Consider the following 20,629-nt stretch of genomic DNA (forward strand, 5'->3'; position numbering starts at 1 on the left):
ATCAGATCGCTTCTATCATTTTTTTAGAGGCCTTTTCAAAAAGGAAAGAAGCGATCTGATTGGTTGCTATGGGCAACTGGCCATCTTTTCCTCTGGACAGGTTTTGTTAAATCTCCCCCATTGTGTTGAATAGGGAGTCCGCTATCCCATTTACATGGCAGTATTTCCACTGCAGAAATTCTGCTTTCTGGATTCTACAATAACATTGTACGTGTCTTTAAATGGTCCCTGTCACCAACTTTATTTTTTTGATATGTTGTAGTACTTATGTACTACAACATATCTCTAATATATTTTTATTAATTATTTTTTCTTTATTAGGGTGATTTTTACGTTTGAAATCCAGCCACTAGGGGTCTCCCTCCTAGTGGCCGGCTGCAGCACGGCGTGACGTCACGCCTGAAATCGGACCGATTTCGGCCGTGCAATCGGTCCTAATTCATTTACACTGTGCTCGCTGTGTGTGATTGACAGGCAGGGAGCGAGCGCATTGGCTCCCTGGCCACTGGCTGGGAGGCCACTACTCCCGCACATGTCGTCGCCGCTGCTGCCCCTGCACGCCCGCTGCCGGACTCTGCAGTATCAGTAAATATGACAGCGGGGTTCCGGGTCTCAGAACGGGGGGGGGGGGGGGGTTGACGGAGGGAACGGGGTAGCGCCGCATGGCACTAACTTATAGTTCATCTACACAGGGTGCCCCCAGGTGTTTCACTACTACCACTCCCAGCATGCCCTGACAGCCAATAGATGTCAGGGCAAGCTGGAAGTTGTAGTGGTGAAACAGCTGGAGGCACCCTGTGTAGATGAACTAAGGGCCGAAGTCGGTCCCAGCAGGCATCAGTGACGTGGTGCCTGCTGGGGAAGTCTGCCTGGTAGTGAGTACACTACCAGGCAGACAAAAAGTTATTTTTAATATAGTAAAAAAAAAAAAAAATTTAAAGCAGGGAGGGGTTTAGGGATAGATGTGCAATAGGCAGGGACAGAAAAAAAAATATAGGATGGTGGGCGCTACCCTTTAAATTTTGCAAAATTCAGGGCAGACTCCCATTAAAGTCAATGGGGCTTTGACTTTCGGCAGAATTATGTGTTTTCAGCTTTTGAAGTGTGCCTCTGCATTAAAGGGGTACTCCTGTGGCAAATATGTTTTTAACCCCTTAAGGATGCAGGGTTTTTCCGTTTTTTGCTCTTTTGTTTTTTCCTCCTTACCTTCTAAAAATCATAACCCTTTCAATTTTGCACCTAAAATTCCATATGATGGCTTATTTTTTGCACCACCAATTCTACTTTGCAGTGACATTAGTAATTTTACCAAAAAATCCACGGCGAAATGAAAAAAAAAATCATTGTGCAACAAAATTGAAGAAAAAATGCAATTTTGTAACTTTTGGGGGCTTCCGTTTCTACGCAGTGCATCTGTAAAAATGACACCTTATCTTTATTCTGTAGGTCCATACAGTTAAAATAATACCCTACTTATATAGGTTCGATTTTGTCTTATCTCTAGAAAAAAAATCGTAACTACATGCAGGAAAATTAATACGTTTAAAATTGTAATTTTCTGACCCCTATAACTTTTTTTATTTTTCCGTGTACGGGCCAGTATGGGGAATCATTTTTTGCATCGTGATCTGAAGTTTTTATCCGTACCATTTTTGTTTTGATTGGACTTTTTGATCGCTTTTTATTCATTTTTATTTTTTTGCCATAAAAAGTGACCAAAAAAACGCTATTTTGTATTTTCAAATTTTTTTGCATGTAAGCCATTGACCGAGCAGTTTAATTAGCGATATATTTTTATAGATCGGACATTTACGCACGCAGCGATACCACATATGTTTATTTTTATTTACATTTTTTTTTTTAATGGGAAAAGGGGATGATTCCTACTATTATTAGGGAAGGGGTTAATTCATAATTCATCATTAGTAACTTCTCCCCCCCCCCCTTTTTTTTTTTTGCTATGTTATAGCCCCCTCTAGGGGCTATAAAATGTATTACACTGATTCCTAACACTGATCATCGGCACAGAACTACATGCAGATCAGTGTTATCGGGGTTTACTTCTCCCGCCTGGATCTAAGGCATGGAGAAGTCAATCGGCAATTTGACACGCCGGAAGCAGGTAAGGGACCCTCCTGCTGAGGCCTAGCTGATCGGGACACAGTGGTTTCACCGCGGTGTTCCCGATCAGCCCGTCTGAGCTGCCGGGATGCAATTTTTTCAACTTTAGGCGCGGCAATCAACTTTGATCGATGCTTCTAAAGGGTTAATAGCCCGCGGCACAACGATCGGTGCCGTACACTATTATCTCAGGGTCCCGGCTTTTATTAGCCGCTGGGACCGACCCGCTATGACGTGGGGTCACGACGTGGACCAGGCACAGGTACGCCCTGCGTCCTTAAGAGGCTAAATCAACTGGTGCTACAAAGTTAAACAGATTTGTAAATTACTTCTACTTAAAAATCTTAATCTTTCCAGTACTTATCAGCTGCTGTATGCTCCAGAGGAAGTTCTTTCTTTTTGAGTTTCTTTTCAGTCTGACCACAGTGCTCTCTGCTGACACCTATGTCCATGTCAGGAACTGTCCAGAGCAGGAGAGGTTTGCTATGGGGATTTGCTTGTACTCTGGACAGTTCCTAACATGACTAACGGAAAATCTTGTTGGGAGCTCTACATAAAATGAAAGTCCTAAGCAGAGGATAGTGCGATACACATTACCTAATGTGCCAAAAAACGGCAAGAAAACCAAGATACCAAAACAGTCCTACTAGGCTAACGATGATTGGAATAAAAGAAAGAAAGGAATAATGAATAAAGAGATGTGTCCTGTAGATAACTTTGTAATGTCCCAGTACAGAACATGGTCCTGCACTACACTTAGGCCCTGTCTGGTTGAGTCCCTCAGTGACCTGGGGGCTCTACTGCAGTGTCTCCCCGGCTGTTACTTTAATGTTATTTATTGTACTATATATATAGTCAGTATACTAATGTATAGACAGTATAGAGTACCTTTGGAGGACTAATGTAATTGTCTAAAGGACCTTTGAGATGTGACATGTTATATTTATGTTACCCAGAGAGCACCAGCTTAACACATGACCCGCAGCTTGACCCATGGGCTTCTAGTTCAGCCCCCCTTTATAAGGAAGAGAGGTGCTGCAATCTCTCTCTTACACCATCACTCCTGCTGAGGAACAGCAACACACAGACATCTCAGTGCTAGTGTCCAGCTACCTGGAAGGCCTCAAATCTACCGTCACTTCCAGTAAGTCAAGTCTATGTCTGCTGTCGCTACCCACAGTCCAGTCAAGCCTAAAGTCAATGATCTAAAGTCTATTACAAGTATAATTGGTCCCAGCAAGCTGCGAGGTCCTTCTGTGTTCCTGGCCACCTCTCTGGCATTCTGGCCGAGCTGTAGAGACTATAACACCTGTCTGACCTCAGTAAAGCCTCCGTTAAACCATAACCTGGTCGTGGACTCTCATTTCACTACCTAGCCATTGGAATAGCGGAGATACCCAAAAACCACTCTGGCGTCATGAACATTAGGGGTTAATACCATCTGCCCGATCCCCCTACACCGCTACACCCCGTGGTCCCGCCATTCCCCGTGGCTCGCCACAAGCTGAAATTTAGTACACAATAAATTATTGTACCTATGGTGTCTTCTGCAGGGCCCTTGCATCAGACAGATCACAGGTTAAAATAAAATAAAATAAAATAATGCTAGATAATTTAAAATAATAAGATGATAGCCCTATTGGAAAATTTGTTTAGCTAGGGAGGCTAACATGCACAGAGGTGTCAGCAGAGAGCACTGTGGTCAGATTGAAAATAATTCAAGAAAGAAATACAACTTCCTGTGGAGCATACAGCAACTGATAAGTACTGAAAGGATTAAGATGTTTAAATAGAAGTAATTTACAAATCTGTTCAACTTTCTGGCACCAGTTAATTAAAAAAAAAAAAATGTTTTCCACCGGAGTACCCCTTTAAGTTTTTCTATAATACAAAAATTCACAAAGCATCTGCAATGTATACAAAAATAATATCAACCAAATGTGCAAGTAGCAGTTAAAGGAGTACTCCGGCCCTGAGACATCTTATCCCCTATCAGAAGGATAGGGGATAAGCTGTCTCACCGTGGGGGTCCCACCGCTGGGGACCCCCGCAATCTTGTATTCGCCACCCACCTGTTTGAGCTGCACGCCGCGGTGCCAGCTCACAAATAGCCGGGTGGACCACAGGGCCGGAGTATCGTGCCGCCCCCGCCCCCCTGTGACGTCACCCCCCCCCCGCTATGCAAGTGTATGGGAGGGGGCGTGACGGCCGTAAAAGTGCAAATGTTAACCCTTACACATTTGTTATACCTCAGTGTATGCTGAAATAGCAGCGTAACACACAAATTACTAGTATGTTAAAGTGTACCTCTCATTAAAAAAAAACTTTTTATACGTTACAGATGAAACCCTAATAAAACACTTTTCTAATTATTGAATATTATTAAAAATTGTTCACATAGAGTTACACAATTTTTTATAACACATAGGTTATATTACACGCCACAACTCCTGGGAAAAATAGATAAACGTAAAAAATACAAATGCCCAAGATGTGAGAAGGAAGGAATGGGGTTCTTCCATATGTAGGAGGAGTGTCCTGTGATTAAAGAATTCTGGATGAAGGTGGTAAGGATGACAGAAGGAAGGCTAGAGTTGAAAGAAGGGGATAAACTGATATATTGGTTATTGGGGGGAGAAAGAACGGAAGGAAGGAAGATGGAAAAGATTTTGAGAGGGAAAGTTCAATTTACAACAAGGCTATTGGTGGCAAGAAAATGGACGTCTAAAAGTTGACGAACTTAAAGTTACAGTAAGTCTCCTTTCACACTATGAATTTTTCCGTTTACAAACTTCCGTCACATGTTCCGTCACTACAGCTGCAAAACCGGGCAGTTACAAGACCCCTGACGACCGTGACTAAATTGCATTGCAGCCTATGGGGTTTTGTAACTGCCCATTTGCACCCGTATATGCCCGTAATTCATTACGGGTGTTATACAGTGACGGGACATCGTGGCAGAAAAATTACTGCATGCAGTAGGAGTGGGGCACAAGCAGCCAGGGAGGAGTGGGGCGTGAAGGCGCAGCGCTCCTCGCTGACAAGGAGAGGGATAGGGGATAAGATGTCTAGGGGTGGAGTAAAGGTTTTTCATAACGGAACATTATAACAGCTCTTTAAAACGGAAGAACTTCATAGTGTCAAAGCAGCCTTACCTTGCTTCCTACCGTCCGCTCATCGCTCTGCTGCTCCACGCCGGAGATCCAGGCTGGAACAGCAGAGCACCAATAACACTGATCAATGCTATACTATTGGCATAGCATTGAACAGTGTATGCAATCCAAGGAGACTATAAAAAAGTGTAAAAAAAAGTTTTTAAAAAAGTTAATAAATGTGATTTAACCCCTTCAGTAATAAAAGTTTGAATCACCACTTTTGAAAACCAGCCACTAGGGGTCTCCCTCCTAGTGGCCGGCTGCAGCCTGGCGTGACGTCACACCTGAATTCGGACCAATGCTCGCTGGGCAATCGGTCCTAATTCATTCAGGCTGCGCTCGCTCCCTGCCTGTCAATCAGACAGGCGGGAGCGAGCGCAGTGAACACCGGGGCTGAGCGCATTGGCTGCTTAGATTTGCGCGCAGCCCATCCCCGCCCAGTAAAGTGGAGACAGCGCGCACACTAGTTATCAGTGCCGCGCTAAAGCTCCACTACAACTTTACAAGGTCTCGGCAGGTGTATATATGTTATTTATAGGCAGGCTACTCCTCCTCCCTGGGTGGCACATGCACTGCTAAACAGGGAGGAGGAGACCCCGGAGCAGCCTGCGATTCGCTGATCATCTATGCGCGCTCCTGACAGGAGCGCAGCATAGATAAAGTGAGGGCAGAAGTCGGCGCCCAGCAGGCGTCAGTGACGTCGCGCCTGCTGGAGAAGCTTGCTTCTGGGGGAGGACAGCGCAGCAAGAAAGAAGATGACGACTTTGTAAGTTGAAAAAAAGTTTTTTTAAAGGCAGGGAGGGGGTTAGGGATAGATTAACAATAGGTAGGGAGAGAAGAAAACAAAAAACAGATAGTAGGAGCTACTCTGTAAACATACTAATTTTGGTGCCTGTAGTTATAATTTTTTAAAGTAGTAAAATTAAATAAAACCTATATAAATTAGGTGTCCTTGTAACCGTATGGACCTACAAAATAAATATGTGGTGTCATTTTTACCGAAAAGTGCACTGCGCAGAATCAGAAGGCCCCAAAATGACAATTTTTTTTCCCAATTTTGCCACACAAATATGTTTTTGGGGTTTTGCTGTAAAATTTGTGGTGAAATGATTGATGTCATTACAATGTACAATTGGTGGCCCACAAAAAAAAAGCAAAAAAATTATATGAGTCTGTAGGTGCAAAATTTAAAGTGTTACGATTTTTAAAAGGTGATGAAGAAAAAGCTAAAATGCAAGAACTGAAAAAACAGAGTTTACACTGGAGAACTTTCGTGACATAACAGCCACACAGCACTAACTCCGACTGGAAGCCAATAAAAATAGTGTAAGCAGAAGGGTCCTTGCTCAGCTAAATCTCCATTTCTGGCAAGTAGATTTTCCCTCTCGGAGAAGGAAAAGGATAGTTAAGAAAAAATATCCTCGCAACATGAATTAAAGACAACCCTGCGTTCAAAGATATCACACTCGCCAATAATTTCTTCTTTTTCAAAAACATCTTAAGGGGTTAAGATTAAAAAAAAGGGCGTTAAGATAAAAAAAAAATTGCATAAAATTTGATGCCTAATAAATTAATCATAGAATTTTTAGGAATATACTGGCACTATAAAAACAACCAATGATCAATAAATAACTGCCCACTCCAGCACTGCCATTAAGAATTTAGGGGACCCATACTGCCCCAAGATAGTACAGGTGAAGGGGCCGTACCACCAGCATAGGCCCCCTTTTATGTTTAAATTGGCCCGTACCTGCCCTGATGGTGGCCCTGGCCCCCACCACTTTACAAGGTGGTTGGTGAGTATAATAGGGGTCTGGAGGGCAATGGTGGAGGCTACAATGTTACTCTCTATTAAGCGCTAGGTCTTTTTGCTCTTGTTCCCTACTTTAAGATTGTTTGTCTGAAGCAATCGCTACAACCTTGGTGCTCACAATGTAGTTTATAGCCAGGGAGCTGTGTATTTGTGCAGTATCTGTGTCCACGTTGGGCTGTATATCTGTGAACCTTTTGTGTATATACTCGTATGTGTTATCTCTATGTACCTGCGGATATCAGTTGTGTATCATTGTGTGTTTATTCCTGTCTGGGGATTCACAGTAATCTAACTTCAAGTCCCTGTGCTTCATTGTGGCACAGGTTTAGATTCCCTTTAGAGCTGGTGGAGATTTAATATTGGGATCATATTACCCCATGCTGATAAATTCACTAATATGATGGTGGAAGAGAGTGGGTATAACTATTGTAATGTTGTCCTTATAGACAATAATATAACTAATATAATACTGTATCATATGTACAAGAATATAACTACTATAATACTGTATCCTATGTACAAGAATATAACTACTATAATACAGCCTCCTATGTACAAGAATATAACTACTATAATACTATCCCCTATATATACAAGAATATAACTACTATAATACTGTATCCTATGTACAAGAATATAACTACTATAATACTGTATCTTATGTACAAGAATATAACTACTATAATACAATCCCCTATATACAAGAATATAACTACTATAATACTGTCCCCTATATACAAGAATATAACTACTATAATACTGTATCCTATGTACAAGAATATAACTACCATAATACTGCCTCCTATGTACAAGAATATAACTACTATAATACTATCCCCCATATATACAAGAATATAACTACCATAATACTTTCCCCTATATACAACAATAAAACTACTATAATACTGTATCCTATGTACAAGAATATAACTACTATAATACTGCCTCCTAGCTGAGAGGTTGTGTCTGTGTAGCTCTCCTGATGTCTGGAGAAAGCCCAGGGAGGGGCCACCCTGGGTGGGGAAGCTCCCCAAGCAAGGCCCAGGCTTCTCGGCCTATTCTGGGAATTAATCCCCAGACACCACAAACCATGGATGAAAATCCTAAAGTTTCTCTGGATGTGAGAAATGTTCAGAATGTTGTCAGTTCTGGTGCAGTAAGAAGCACAGATGAAAAGAAAGTCTTGGAAGCTAAGAAGGAATCATCAAGTCAGGTAATGGCTGCAGGTGTACAATCCACCCCTCCTGCAGTCAGACAGAGGAGAACATCCCTGGAGAAGCAGACCATGCAGGAGAATCTGCAGCAGCCTGTCCTGATACGGTCTGACCGCACACGATACAGGAGCGGGAGCAGCGCAAAAGTTACAAGCACGCCAGATGAGCCCAGAGGGAGTACACCAGGAAGGCTTCAGTGGGCCACAAGTGCGGTCACTGGGAAGAACCAGGGGCCCAGTCCCCAGTCTGGAGATTGTGACCCCGCAGCAGTGACCACAGCACCGAGACAGATCCCACCTCAGAAGCAGAGTCCTGTGAGTACCCCACCAGCACGGCCCCCCAATACTCAGCGGGCGCCTGAACTGTGTTTGGCCGAGCAGATCCCAGCTCTGGTAAAGAGACTTGAGACTTTAAAAAAGACAAAGTTACAGCTGCAGAAACAAATTGAATGTATATACAAGCTAAAGGCAGCAAACCCCAATAACCATGCTGTACATGATAAGAAGCTGAGCTCCCTCGCTGTGCAGCTCGCTGACACTGTGCAGGACATGGAGGACGTATTGGACCAGATGGGACCAGTCGCTGAAACCTTCAGGAATCAGCAGCGATTTGAGGGATATAAGGAAAGACCAGCAACAAAGTCCTCTCCATCTACTGCTGAACCCAAGTCTACAACCTGTCCAGATGACATCCAGCAGTCCTGTGCAAGACAAGAGGACATCCAGCAGTCCTGTGCAAGACCACTCCTCAGACCAGCCAGCTTCCCTTTTGAAAAAGGGGATTTGTACAGACAAGCAGAAGCAAGCGTCCAGCAACATCAGAGACCTGCAGAGACTCCTCCAGAGGTACCACAAGTCCCAACAGTCAGCACGGTGAAGCAGGACTATGGACACATACCTGAAGGTAACTCTGTAACAGTAGTGCAGTCACCACAAGCCCCTGGGGGCAGTAGAGAGCAGCAGGACTGTGGACTCTTACCTGAAGGCAGCAGTGCAGCAGAGAGTTCACAGGACATGGCTCTGCAGGGCTTGCTGGGCTCTGTAGTGCAAGATCATGCTGCCAGTGACTGCAATGATATGACTGTATGTGATATTACTGATAATGTGTCTGCAGAGGGGGGTGCTTCACAGTCTGTGTGGGATCTGGGGTCATCTCTGGGGTCAGGTCCACCATTAGTTCAGCCTTCAGAGGCTTGTGACCCCCAGAGTATAGAGGTTGATGGTGGGGAGGGGGCTGTACAGTCTGATGCACAACACTTCCCCCCTTTAGTCACACAAGTGTCAGACCCCCCTAGTACGGCTGGTCAGCAGCCACCACAGCGCCCCCAAGTACAGCAGGAGGGTAGAAGTAGTGGCGCCTCCTCTGGTAATGCCTGGAGTCGTGGGTCACCATTCATGTCCAATGTAAACTATACGGGTCAGGCTTTCAAGAGGAGGAACGTGGTCAGGTTCAGACATAGAGGGGCCAAGGAGGAGCTGCCTGACAGGAGGTTTGTGGTCCGTGAACTTCTGTGCCACCAAATGGGCTTCCTGCCATCTAACATCCTGGCAGTGATAAACCTTCCTGACAGGCAGGGCTATGACGTCAGCTTCAAACTCATGTCTGACCTAGACCGCTTCTGGGCCCATGTCACCCGGGTGAGAGATGCTGATGGCTGGAATAAGTTCAGCTTTGTCCCCATCTCCAGACCGGACACAGCGAATGTCATCATTATATTCTGGAACGAGTCTGTCCCCCCCCAGGATATTGTTGTATGGTTAAAAAGGCACTGTGACCTAATGTCAGACCTGACTAAGACCAGGGATGAGGACGGCATATGGACGGGAGGGTGGAAGGTCCTGGTAAAGTTACGGCAGATTAATAACATTACCCAACATCTGCCCAATTCATTTTTCATTGGTCGGGAGAAAGGAGTTTGTTTCTATGCAGGTCAGCCCAGAAAATGTTTCAAGTGTGGGAAGACCGGTCATATCGCGAGTGTCTGCACCCTGGTGAAGTGTAATTTATGTGGGGAGATCGGCCATGTCAGCGCCACCTGCCAGAATATCCGCTGCAACCTCTGTGGTAAGACCGGTCACTCCCACAGGGACTGTCCTGACGCCTGGCATAACATCTGTAAGGACTTCCCTGATGAGGACCTGCTGGAGGGGGCAGAGGACCTGGAGGAGGAGACGTTGGTGTCAGGGTCAGCAGTGACACAGCCCGAGCCTCAGCATAACATGGGTGACAATATGGGTGACACTGTAGGTGACACTAGGGGTGACAATATGGGTGACAATATTGGTGACACAGTGCCCGACCAGTCCCAACCAGAAGCCACTGAGGGGAACAGGGAGGTCACTGAGCAGGTTGTGGCCATGTCTTCTTCCGCCCCAGCATCAATAAATCCGCAGAAGAGACGGAAAAAAGACAAAACCAGCCGTAAGCCTGAGGAGGGATGGACCACTGTCCAAAAGCCCTCCAAAAAGAAAGTAGACCCCGGGTCAGGTGTAATGACCATCACAAATAGGTACAGTGTGTTGTCAGAGTCAGACGCTGAGGAAGAGATGGAGAGGGAGCTAAAGAGAGTGATAGAGGAATTTAATGAAGACCAAGAGGGTGATCCCCCCACAAAAAGGAGACCCCCACGGGATAAACGTCTGTCCGAATCGGACATGGAAACAGGTGGTCAGCAGGAGGGCTCGGACTCAGATCTGTGATGATGGGGGTGACATCTCTGCTTCTTCTACTTTCCTTTGTTATGATGGCCGACTTTACCCTTAAAGTGTTCTCCAGTAATGTGAACAGTGTCAGAGTGAGGAGGACCAGACACGTCGTATATGACCATCTAAAGTCTATTGATGCTGACATCTTCTTCTTACAGGAGACACGTTTAAATACTCTAGGACTGTTACGTGAGGCAGAGCGCGAATGGCGGTCTGGTCCGTCCTTTTGGTCACTGGCTGTGGAACCAAGTGCCGGGGTCTCTATCCTCTTTACCACCAATGATGTAACTGTACATAGGCTGACAGAGGTATTGATGGGAAGGTGCCTAATGCTGGAAGTTACTATTCGGGGTAGAAGGCTCCGACTCATTAATATATATGGTTCACAGACAGTGACTGAAAGGGTTAACCTTTATAATGAAGTGAAGCCATATCTCTTCACGTCTGTCCCTGTCATCTTGGCCGGAGATTTTAATGCCTCCAGAACATCTAGTGACAGAACATCTAATAGACCTCTAACACGAGACTCCAAGGTCTTAAACCAAATCATTCTACAGGCCGGGTTGTCAGATGTGTTTGTGCAGGGTGGTCGGAAGGCAAAGTTTACCTATTTTTGTGGTGGAAGAAGCAGTAGGATAGATTTGGCTCTGGTTAGTCCTACAGAGACGATTGGTGAGAAAGATGAGAAGATCGTCCCTTATTCTGACCATCTGGCCTTATATTTCTGTTTGGGTGTCACACAGGGTCCTGAGACAGGTAGAGGGTTATGGAGACTGAATTCCAGCCTATTAGAGGATCGTTCTGTGCAGAGACAGGTTCACTCTCTTATACAGGGTCAACTAGAGAGGGTGGACTTCTATGATGATATGGCCGCCTGGTGGGAGGATGTCAAGGATGAGATCAGAACCCTCTTAAAGAGACTGTCAGTTATAAAGGGGAAGAGTAAGTATGGCCAGTATCTCAAGCTGCGGAAAGAATTGGAGTCACTGTATTCGGCGGGTGGGGACCAACAAAGGATAGACCGGCTGAAATCTGAGATAAGGCAGTATCAGTACAGCAGGTATACCTCCCTGGTTCTTGAACGGGATTATGGGTCCTTAGGGTCTCCTGATCCCTTTGAGAATTGCCGGGAGCAGGTGGCAAATAAATCTGTCACCGGTCTCACTGACTCCCAGGGTGTTTTGCAGGAATCCCGGGAGGGTATCCTGGGGGTGGTGAGATCGTACTATGCTGACTTGTTTCAGAGGAAGGTTTTGGATAGAGACAAGATGACCCAATTCTTGGAGACAACTCCGCTCCCTGATACTAATGATTTGGACTTTTCTCCTTTGACAGCAGAATTGACGGTGGCAGAGGTCAAAGAGGCCATTGATAAGTTACATGTGAAGAAGGCACCAGGTCCAGATGGGATAACAGCAGAATTCTATAAGACATTCAGAGACCTCTTGGCTCCAATCCTCGTGGATGTTTACACAAATTGTCTAGAAAGTCACCTGATGCCTCCATCCATGAGAGTGTCCTCGCTGATTCTGCTGTCTAAAGGTAAAGAGCCGAGTGACATCAAGAACTGGAGGCCAATTGCCCTCTTGAATGTCGACAGGAAGATTCTGGCAAAAATCCTGTTTTCTAGGTTAGTTTGTCTGTCCCCGGCACTGTTGGCAGGCTGTCAGTATGGCACAGTAAAAGGGCGGAACATCTCTGGGGCAGTGATCTCCATAAGGGAGATGTTTGAGAGATGTAAAGTCCTGAGGTGTGGGAGATATGTTGTGAGTCTTGACCAGGCTAAAGCCTTTGACAGAGTAGATCATGAGTATCTATGGGCCACTTTGTCAAAGTATGGTATTCCGGGACAATTCATTGATTGGCTGAAGACTTTGTATTGTGAGGCCGAGAGCTTTCCTCTGATCAATGGTTGGCAGGGTGACACGTTCAGGGTTGAGGCGGGGGTGAGACAAGGTTGCCCACTGAGTCCGCTGCTGTATGTATTTGCCTTAGACCCGTTTCTGAGGTCACTGCAGGAGTGTGGTTTTCAGGGGGTGCCGGTCCCCCACTGCCTACCCCTGAGTGTTGTTGCCTACGCGGATGATGTGACCGTAGTGATATCTGAGCCTCGTGAGGTGGAGATGTTGTCTGCGGCCATCAGAAATTACTCGGAGGCCTCAGGGTCTCTGGTCAACCTTGAGAAGAGTCAAGCTCTCTGGATATCAGATACTGATCCAGATTTTGATCTGCCCCAATTTGTGAGAGCCTCCTCCTATATTAAAATCCTAGGGGTCAAATTCGGGAGGGACGATAACGCCAAACTAAATTGGGAAGAGAAGTTGGAAGCCGGAAATGCAAAGGTTCAGCGCTGGAAGAACTGGAGGCTGACCTATAGAGAAAGGGTTAAAATGTTGAAGACTTACCTGGTCCCCGTCTTTTTGTATGTCTCTGTTGTTTTTCCTTTGCCAGAATCTTTCTCTGCTCGGCTCTTTAGCCTGTTCTTCCAAATGTTCTGGGGGAACAGGTTGAATCTGATAAAAAGAGGGGTCACCTACCTACAGAGGAGAGAGGGTGGGTTGGATATGCTGAATCCAAGGGTGTTCTTTGACTCCATGTTTCTAAAAGTTAATTTTGGTTGCATGGACTCAAACAACAGCTCCCTGTGGGCGAATAGTATCAGGGACTGGATATTGCCTTTTGCAGAGTCTTGGGTGCGAGGCGGCAGTCTCAAGAGGGGGAGATGGACGCGTGACTACCTCCCCCCGTACCTGGAATACGGGCTCAGATGTCTGAAGAGATGGCGCATTGAGAAGTACTATATAGAGAGTAAGCCAAGGAAGGATCTATACTTAAGGGTTTGTAGGGCTTTCTTCTGCTCTCCACTTGCCTTGAGGGATTGTGTGACCAGCACTTTACAGGAAAGTCTAAAGTTCCTCAATGGGAAACGACTCCCCGCAAAATTCTTTGACATAGCTTGGCTGTCGCTCCATGGGAGGCTTTTTGTCAGGGGTAACCTGAAATATCTAAGCGTTCCTGATAGGAACTGTCCTCTGGGTTGTCAGCAGGAGGAGACTATGGAGCATTTCATATCTGACTGCAGGGGTGGGAGGAGGATATGGGAAGAAGTGTCCGGTAAGCTGAACATCCCATTACTGCAGAACCTGACGTATCCTGACATCATATATGCTGTACCATCCAGTAACAGGACTGTAGACAGGGGGACTATGTACATTATAATTACTATCACTAAATATTACCATTGGCACATGAGAACTAGAGTGTCCATACACAATGAGCCATTCCACCACATCACAGCAGTAAGACAGATCATGTCCGAGCTCCAGTGGGTAAAGTCATTAGAGATACGGAGGAACCAAAATAATGGGAAATTATGGAGGAATGTCTCTTTGGTTTAACACGGATGATGTCATGTTATTTTATTAAATTTTTTTTTGTTTTTCCTTTTCCAGCAAATGTGGACTTTCTAAGTTTAATATTACTCTGTACATACTCTAGTTGAGTAGTCATTGTGTGTACAATGCTTGTTATTTTTGTTTTGCATTGTAAGAATTTATGTTAATTGTAATTTTGTTTGTTTTCACAATAAAAATTGCCTCCTATGTACAAGAATATAACTACATAATACTGCCTCATATGTACAAGAATATAACTACATAATACTGCCTCATATGTACAAGAATATAACTACATAATACTGCCTCATATGTACAAGAATATAACTACTATAAAACTGCCTCCTATGTACAAGAATATAACTACTATAATACTATATTCTATGTACAAGAATATAACTACTATAATACTGCCTCCTATGTACAAGAATATAACTACTATAATACTATATACTATGTACAAGAATATAACTACATAATACTGCCTCATATGTACAAGAATATAACTACTATAATACTGCCTCCTATGTACAAGAATATAACTACTATAATACTATATCCTATGTACAAGAATATAACTACTAAAATACTGCCTCCTATGTCCAAGAATATAACTACTGTAATACTGTATCCTACGTACAAGAATATAACTACTATAATACTGCCTCCTATGTACAAGAATATAACTACTATAATACTGTATCCTATGTACAAGAATATAACTCCCATAATACTGCTATTACTATTACTTCTAGTACTATAAATAGCCTTTTAAATATAAAACCTCATAGGATAGAAAACAATAAACTTTATTGAGCTCCCACACTGTCTTTTACACGTGCAGCAGTCCCTGAGCATGTCAATTAAATTCTGAGCAAGGCCTGTATCTCCGGAGGGGGCGGGGGGCAGTGTGGGCATCCAGAGGTGGGTTGCTTAAAAATTAACTCCTGACTCCACCCTGAGACAGCTATAGGCTTTTTTTTTTTTGCTTATGTGCTCATCTATCAGAGTTACCTGGACTGCTGAGGTGACGGGCTGGAGTCAATGTAGCAGAGGTTGAGGGGCCAATAACCTCACAGGGGGCATTTGCTGGAAGCCAGTCACTGTTTGCTGATGATAATGAGACTTTCAAAAGCCCTGATAGATATGGATATGGCTGACTACACTGAGGCTTTGGACCCGGCTTACACCACATTGGAATTTGAGAACATGCAAGTTCTGGCCATAGGGACTGGTAAGAGACTCTTTATTTCTGTATGTCCCTAGTTTATAATGGGCATAGTAGGGGCTTATTAATGAACACCTCAGTGCCATCTATATAGTGACTGGCACATATTGAATTTCAGTGTTACTATGCCACCTTTTTTATTACACCTGCTCAAGGCTCCTGACTCTCAAGGGGCCCCATGAGACCAAGAGGGCTAATGACAGCTGCTATTTGAGTTGTATTAAGTTAAGAGACTGATTTACTGATATCTTGACTTTCCACATTGTTGATGTTGTTATTTGATTTTATATACTTTTTTTTTTAGCCAAAATTGACTAATGAATGCTTCAGTGATGGAAAATAGAGGCTGTAAAGTTGATGGGTCCTTTTTCTGGGTGAACATAGGCCGTTACATTTTTAGGCTGACAGTTATCAATCTGATTCCCACAATAACATATACATTTAACTACATGTAGAGTGTGGGGTGGGGATAAGAATTGAATGGTAAAAATGTAAAAAATGCCCTTGTCCTTGGATCTACCAGGCCCATGGAACATTGGTTCTAATCCATTAAACCTCACGAGATCAATGAGATCCACCAACAAAATTGTGTATGTAAGAAGATTCAACTGTTTTGTCTGCAGAAAAGGAGCAATGTTTCTTCACCCAAATGGGCCCTCAGGGACGCTTATAGAAATCTGCTTGATTTTATAAGGCTAAAGATACTAAACTTTCAGAAATAATTTTATGCCTAATTCTAAGAATTATAAACACATTTAAAAAAATCCATGTAATGTTTTGTTGTGGAAAAGCTGGTTGGCAGCCAATGTGGTTGTTGTTGCTGCATCTTCTGCTTTCTCATACCCCTAAATGGCAGATCTGGGCCAATAAACATCTGTATCTTATGTTCTGTTGCTACATAACTAGGCCATTTTGGATTTCAGACCTCTAGGATTAGGTTTATAGCCCCTCCTCCAACATCTTCTAATAGCCAGATCTGAAGGACCATATATAAAATAGATGGATGGAAATCCCAAAAGATGCTTCTGCAGAGAAATTCAGCAAACGCTCAGCAGTCCTCCTTGGTATAGAAGTAATGTCATGTTTCTTAATAGACCAGGTCTTCTGCTTTTATCAATTAAGGATCCCAAAATATTTACAATGTCACGACTTTGCATTATCAAATATTGGCAACCACTGACAACTTTCTTCCCACACCTCAATATAATGAATATAGTTGTTCCACTTAAGCGTGTCTAGCATTCAATTCATTGTAACTGACCTGTTAGGGAGGAGGTAAATGACATCCTGTGCAGTAGTCGTCTCCTCTCTTACTTCATGCAAACTAATGGAGCTGAACTGTCAGGAAGAAAAAGTTGTGGTTGTTTATGGTGTCCAGGCTATGACAGGTTTATGGGGTAACGTGACAGGTTGGGTCAGCCATGTTTAAGGTCTTGTATCTGTGTCAATAATATTCTCAAGGTATCACACACTTTAACATTCACAGGATAGGAGATAACTTGCTGATCAGTGGGAATCCAACTGCTGAACCCCCCCCCCCAGTCATGAAAATTAAGGTAAATTATCTCCCTTGTGAACAAAGCAGCTATGTGCATTCTCGGCCACTCTTCCATTCACTGCCTTTGAGACTTTTGAGCATAGCCGAGTGCAGTGCTAGATATATTTGGAAGTCCCATAGAGAGTGAATGAAGCAGTTATTGATTTACTTGGGGGACACTGGACCTCCATTTCCATGATCGATGGGGATCTCAGTGGTCGGACCCCCACTAATCACCTATGTGAGGAGGCGATAACTTTGAATCTTTTTATAGCCCCTTTAAGGGAAGCGAAAGGCACTAAAATCAGAAGAAGGTGTTACATTATATAACTCTATTACACCAAAGAAACAACAGGAGTGATCTTCATTTAGGATAGAGGGAGGACACTTGCAAGTTATGCTCCTGTAGTCATCCATGCTTCTAGAACCACCAGTGTATACTTGAGGTATAGCCTCAGGCTTAGTAGTCCTCATCAGTGCAAGCGATGAAAACTATAAAAAAAATATGTGCTATGAAATACCTTCTGTTACGAAAAATCCTTGTAAGATTATCTATAGTCTTTGGGGGAAAATCCACCAAGTAGAGTGCCTCCACATGGGAATGGAGCATTACACAGTTCCTATTGAAATGAATGGGTTGTACGTAGGATAGGTCCTCCGGAGTGAATGATGCTGTCTGTAGGAGGCAAGAAGTATGGCCTGAAAAGGGGGTACAACATCTTTCAACTCTGAATTCTGTAGTAGGATGATTGACAAACCTACTAAAGGGTCTGAACATACAGGAGAGCTTCTGTAGAGCAAATTGTTCAAAAAATCCATGCTGGTAGATGCAGTTTGCTTATATGTGGCTTTGTAGATGCAGACTAGTCTTTTTGCCCAGGCTGGCCCATGCCCACTTCTGAAAGTGCCTACAATGGGCATGTGAGCATCAGAACTGGAAGATGGAGGAAGATGGCACTTGGTCTACTTAATCACATTTTCTTTCAGCAGAATAAAGCCCAGCAACATTGCAGGAACATGACGGAGGTCAAGATGAGGACTTGGCCTCCAAATTCCCTAGAGCTCAATCTGACTGGGCATCTGTGAGATGTGCTAGAATAACAAATCCCATCCATGGAGTCTCTAAACCCTCAATTTATAGGACTTGCAGATAACATCTTGTAGATCGTGTAGATACCACAGGACACCTTCCGAGGTTTTGAAGAGCCCAGGCACACAAGGGGGCCCCGCACAATATTAGTGTAATGGCTGAGATATATAGAATGATAGAATCTGTGTTTTATGGATCTCTAGTGGCACTGTATACAGTGACTAAAGCATTTTGTACAGACATGTAACTATACGGATGGCAGACTTTTCAGTCACAGCTGAATCTGTGCAATCGTAGAAATGGGATGTGATGCTTGAGGGCTCTGGTAATGGCTTTTCTTCTGGCCCAGGAACATGATGATGCGCCTCTGTAAATGTGGCATTTTAATAGCTGAAAGCATATGCTGCTTGTATACAGAACATAACAACAGTACCTGTTGGTGCACATTATAGGCCTTTTATTGTCTTACAAGGTGTAACTATGGAAACTAACACTAAAGGAAATATATAATGTTTCTCTATTTACAGTTCAGTCGTGGAATGTAGCACCAGTACTAGCACCTTCACTATTTAGAGGCCCTATTAAAGCTAGAAGTGTAGTCACACAGTGCCAGTCAGGAGCTGGTCAGATATGTCCCTCCCCTCTGAATGGAGTTTTAACCAATCAGCGAATCTAAGAAGAGTCACGTGACGCAATTCCCACATTCTGTTTCTAAGGGCTCACATTCAAGCCCTTTATTGGTAGCTCAACAGGACATTTTATGGGTGAAATGAGCCCTGTATTAGTTTTGGTAGGACATCATATCGATACCTTTATTTAAAGAATATGTCCAATGGTAAGGAATGTATCCCCTATCCGCAGGCCTCATGCCCCTCCATTCATCACTTTGGGAGAGGCAGAGACACAGGGTTCCGCAGGATAGGGGATACATTTCTTACCACTGGACATCTTCTTTAATGGAATCTTGTCAAAGTCAAGTTTCCATTTGCTTAAAGGGGCTGTCCACTTCTGAATGGTCTTCTCTAATCTCTATGGCATGAGTACGAATCAGAGTTGCCTATGTACTCACAATAGGAATAATATGAGCTCTTTAAAACATAACCTTTAATTGTAACCTTTATAATAAAACATCCTAAAATTTTGATAACAACAACATAGAAAAAATAAAGCAAGGTACACAGGTAAGGTGGGGACAGGAGGCTAACCATAGACTGCCCCAATGCTGAACCCTCACCAAGAATATCAATATAAATTCCTACACAACTAAAAAGGGGTTTGTGTCAATGGACACAACCAATTTATCTCAGTCCCGACGCATTTCCCCCTCTCCAATGTAGATAATAGGAGCAAATGCGGGTTCATCAGGGGAACATTGGTAGAAAAACAAACCATAGAATGGATAAGTAAATACCAATTGATGTGGCTAACCAATAATATCTGCCAAGAGAAACAAAGGTACAAGCTACTGCTGCCAATAGAAGGGGAGAAGCTCTCATCTTGCGTCCTCTCTCTGTCACATCGATTAAATTAATGGGTCTGAGTGAGTGGTCCTTATTGGACCTTGTACCTTTGTTTCTCTTATCAAAAATATGAGCATATCGAGAAACTGTAAAAAGGTGTTTGATCAGAGAATCCTAAGCTATTTAATTATAGTAAAATCGAAAAGATGGTGGTGGTACAGGTATCTTGCAGCAGAATATCTCATATACCTATTAATGCAATATGCTGCTGCCTGAGGTGAAGAACTATGTTTATGGTGGAGTTGGGGGTCATAGCTCATTGATGTGCATGACCAGTTTTAAAGTGGTTGTCTGCTACTGCTTGTCCTGCTTTGAGAGCTCTCAGTGATCATCTGTAATTTACATGGGAACATTATGAGATAGTCAGTTTTCCTACAGCGCCACCACAGGTAAAATGAAGGGTTACACAGTTTCAAATGAAATCAGTGGCTTGTCACTGCAAAGCATGAATGTCTCCGGTCTTCCGGAAAGTGGCCACCAGCAGCATAGCATGTATTGAAGATACTACTTATTTTGTTTTTAAGATTTTACTCCTGGCCTCTTGATAAACATAGGACAAGGTTAGGGTTATCTCCAAGATGTCTACTCAACATAAGTGAACCACTTAACTCAAGAATGTCTACAGCCCACTAAGATATATAGAGCAAGCAATGAGCAAACAAAGTCTGGCTGGGTTCACACATAGTATTTCTGTCAGGATTTTATTTATTTATTTTTAAATAAAACCAGTAATGGGTCGAAAACACAAGAAAAGTGCAAATTTTTTATTCTAGTTTTTCTCTGCATTGGTTGTATTCCTGGTTTTGGCTAAAAATACCGAACAAATAACTTTGTGTGAACCCAGCCTATAT

At 43.5% G+C, this 20,629-nt stretch overlaps 1 protein-coding gene across 2 annotated transcripts in view; it reads left to right on the plus strand.

The window, feature by feature from the left end:
• The window catches only part of HNF4A (hepatocyte nuclear factor 4 alpha), a 157,454-nt gene that overhangs the window by 106,327 nt on the left and 30,498 nt on the right, over nucleotides 1-20,629 (plus strand). The window contains exon 1 of one of the 2 annotated variants that reach the window (XM_056547916.1): nucleotides 15,430-15,637. The exons of the other annotated variant lie outside the window; for it this stretch is intronic. Within the exon in view, the coding sequence (XP_056403891.1) occupies nucleotides 15,517-15,637 (121 nt within the window). The 5' untranslated portion in view covers nucleotides 15,430-15,516. Of the gene's footprint in view, nucleotides 1-15,429; nucleotides 15,638-20,629 lie in introns of those variants that run through there. 2 annotated transcript variants of the gene reach the window in all.

Source organism: Hyla sarda, chromosome 12 (assembly GCF_029499605.1).
Source record: "Hyla sarda isolate aHylSar1 chromosome 12, aHylSar1.hap1, whole genome shotgun sequence".
NCBI classification, from domain to species: domain Eukaryota; kingdom Metazoa; phylum Chordata; class Amphibia; order Anura; family Hylidae; genus Hyla; species Hyla sarda.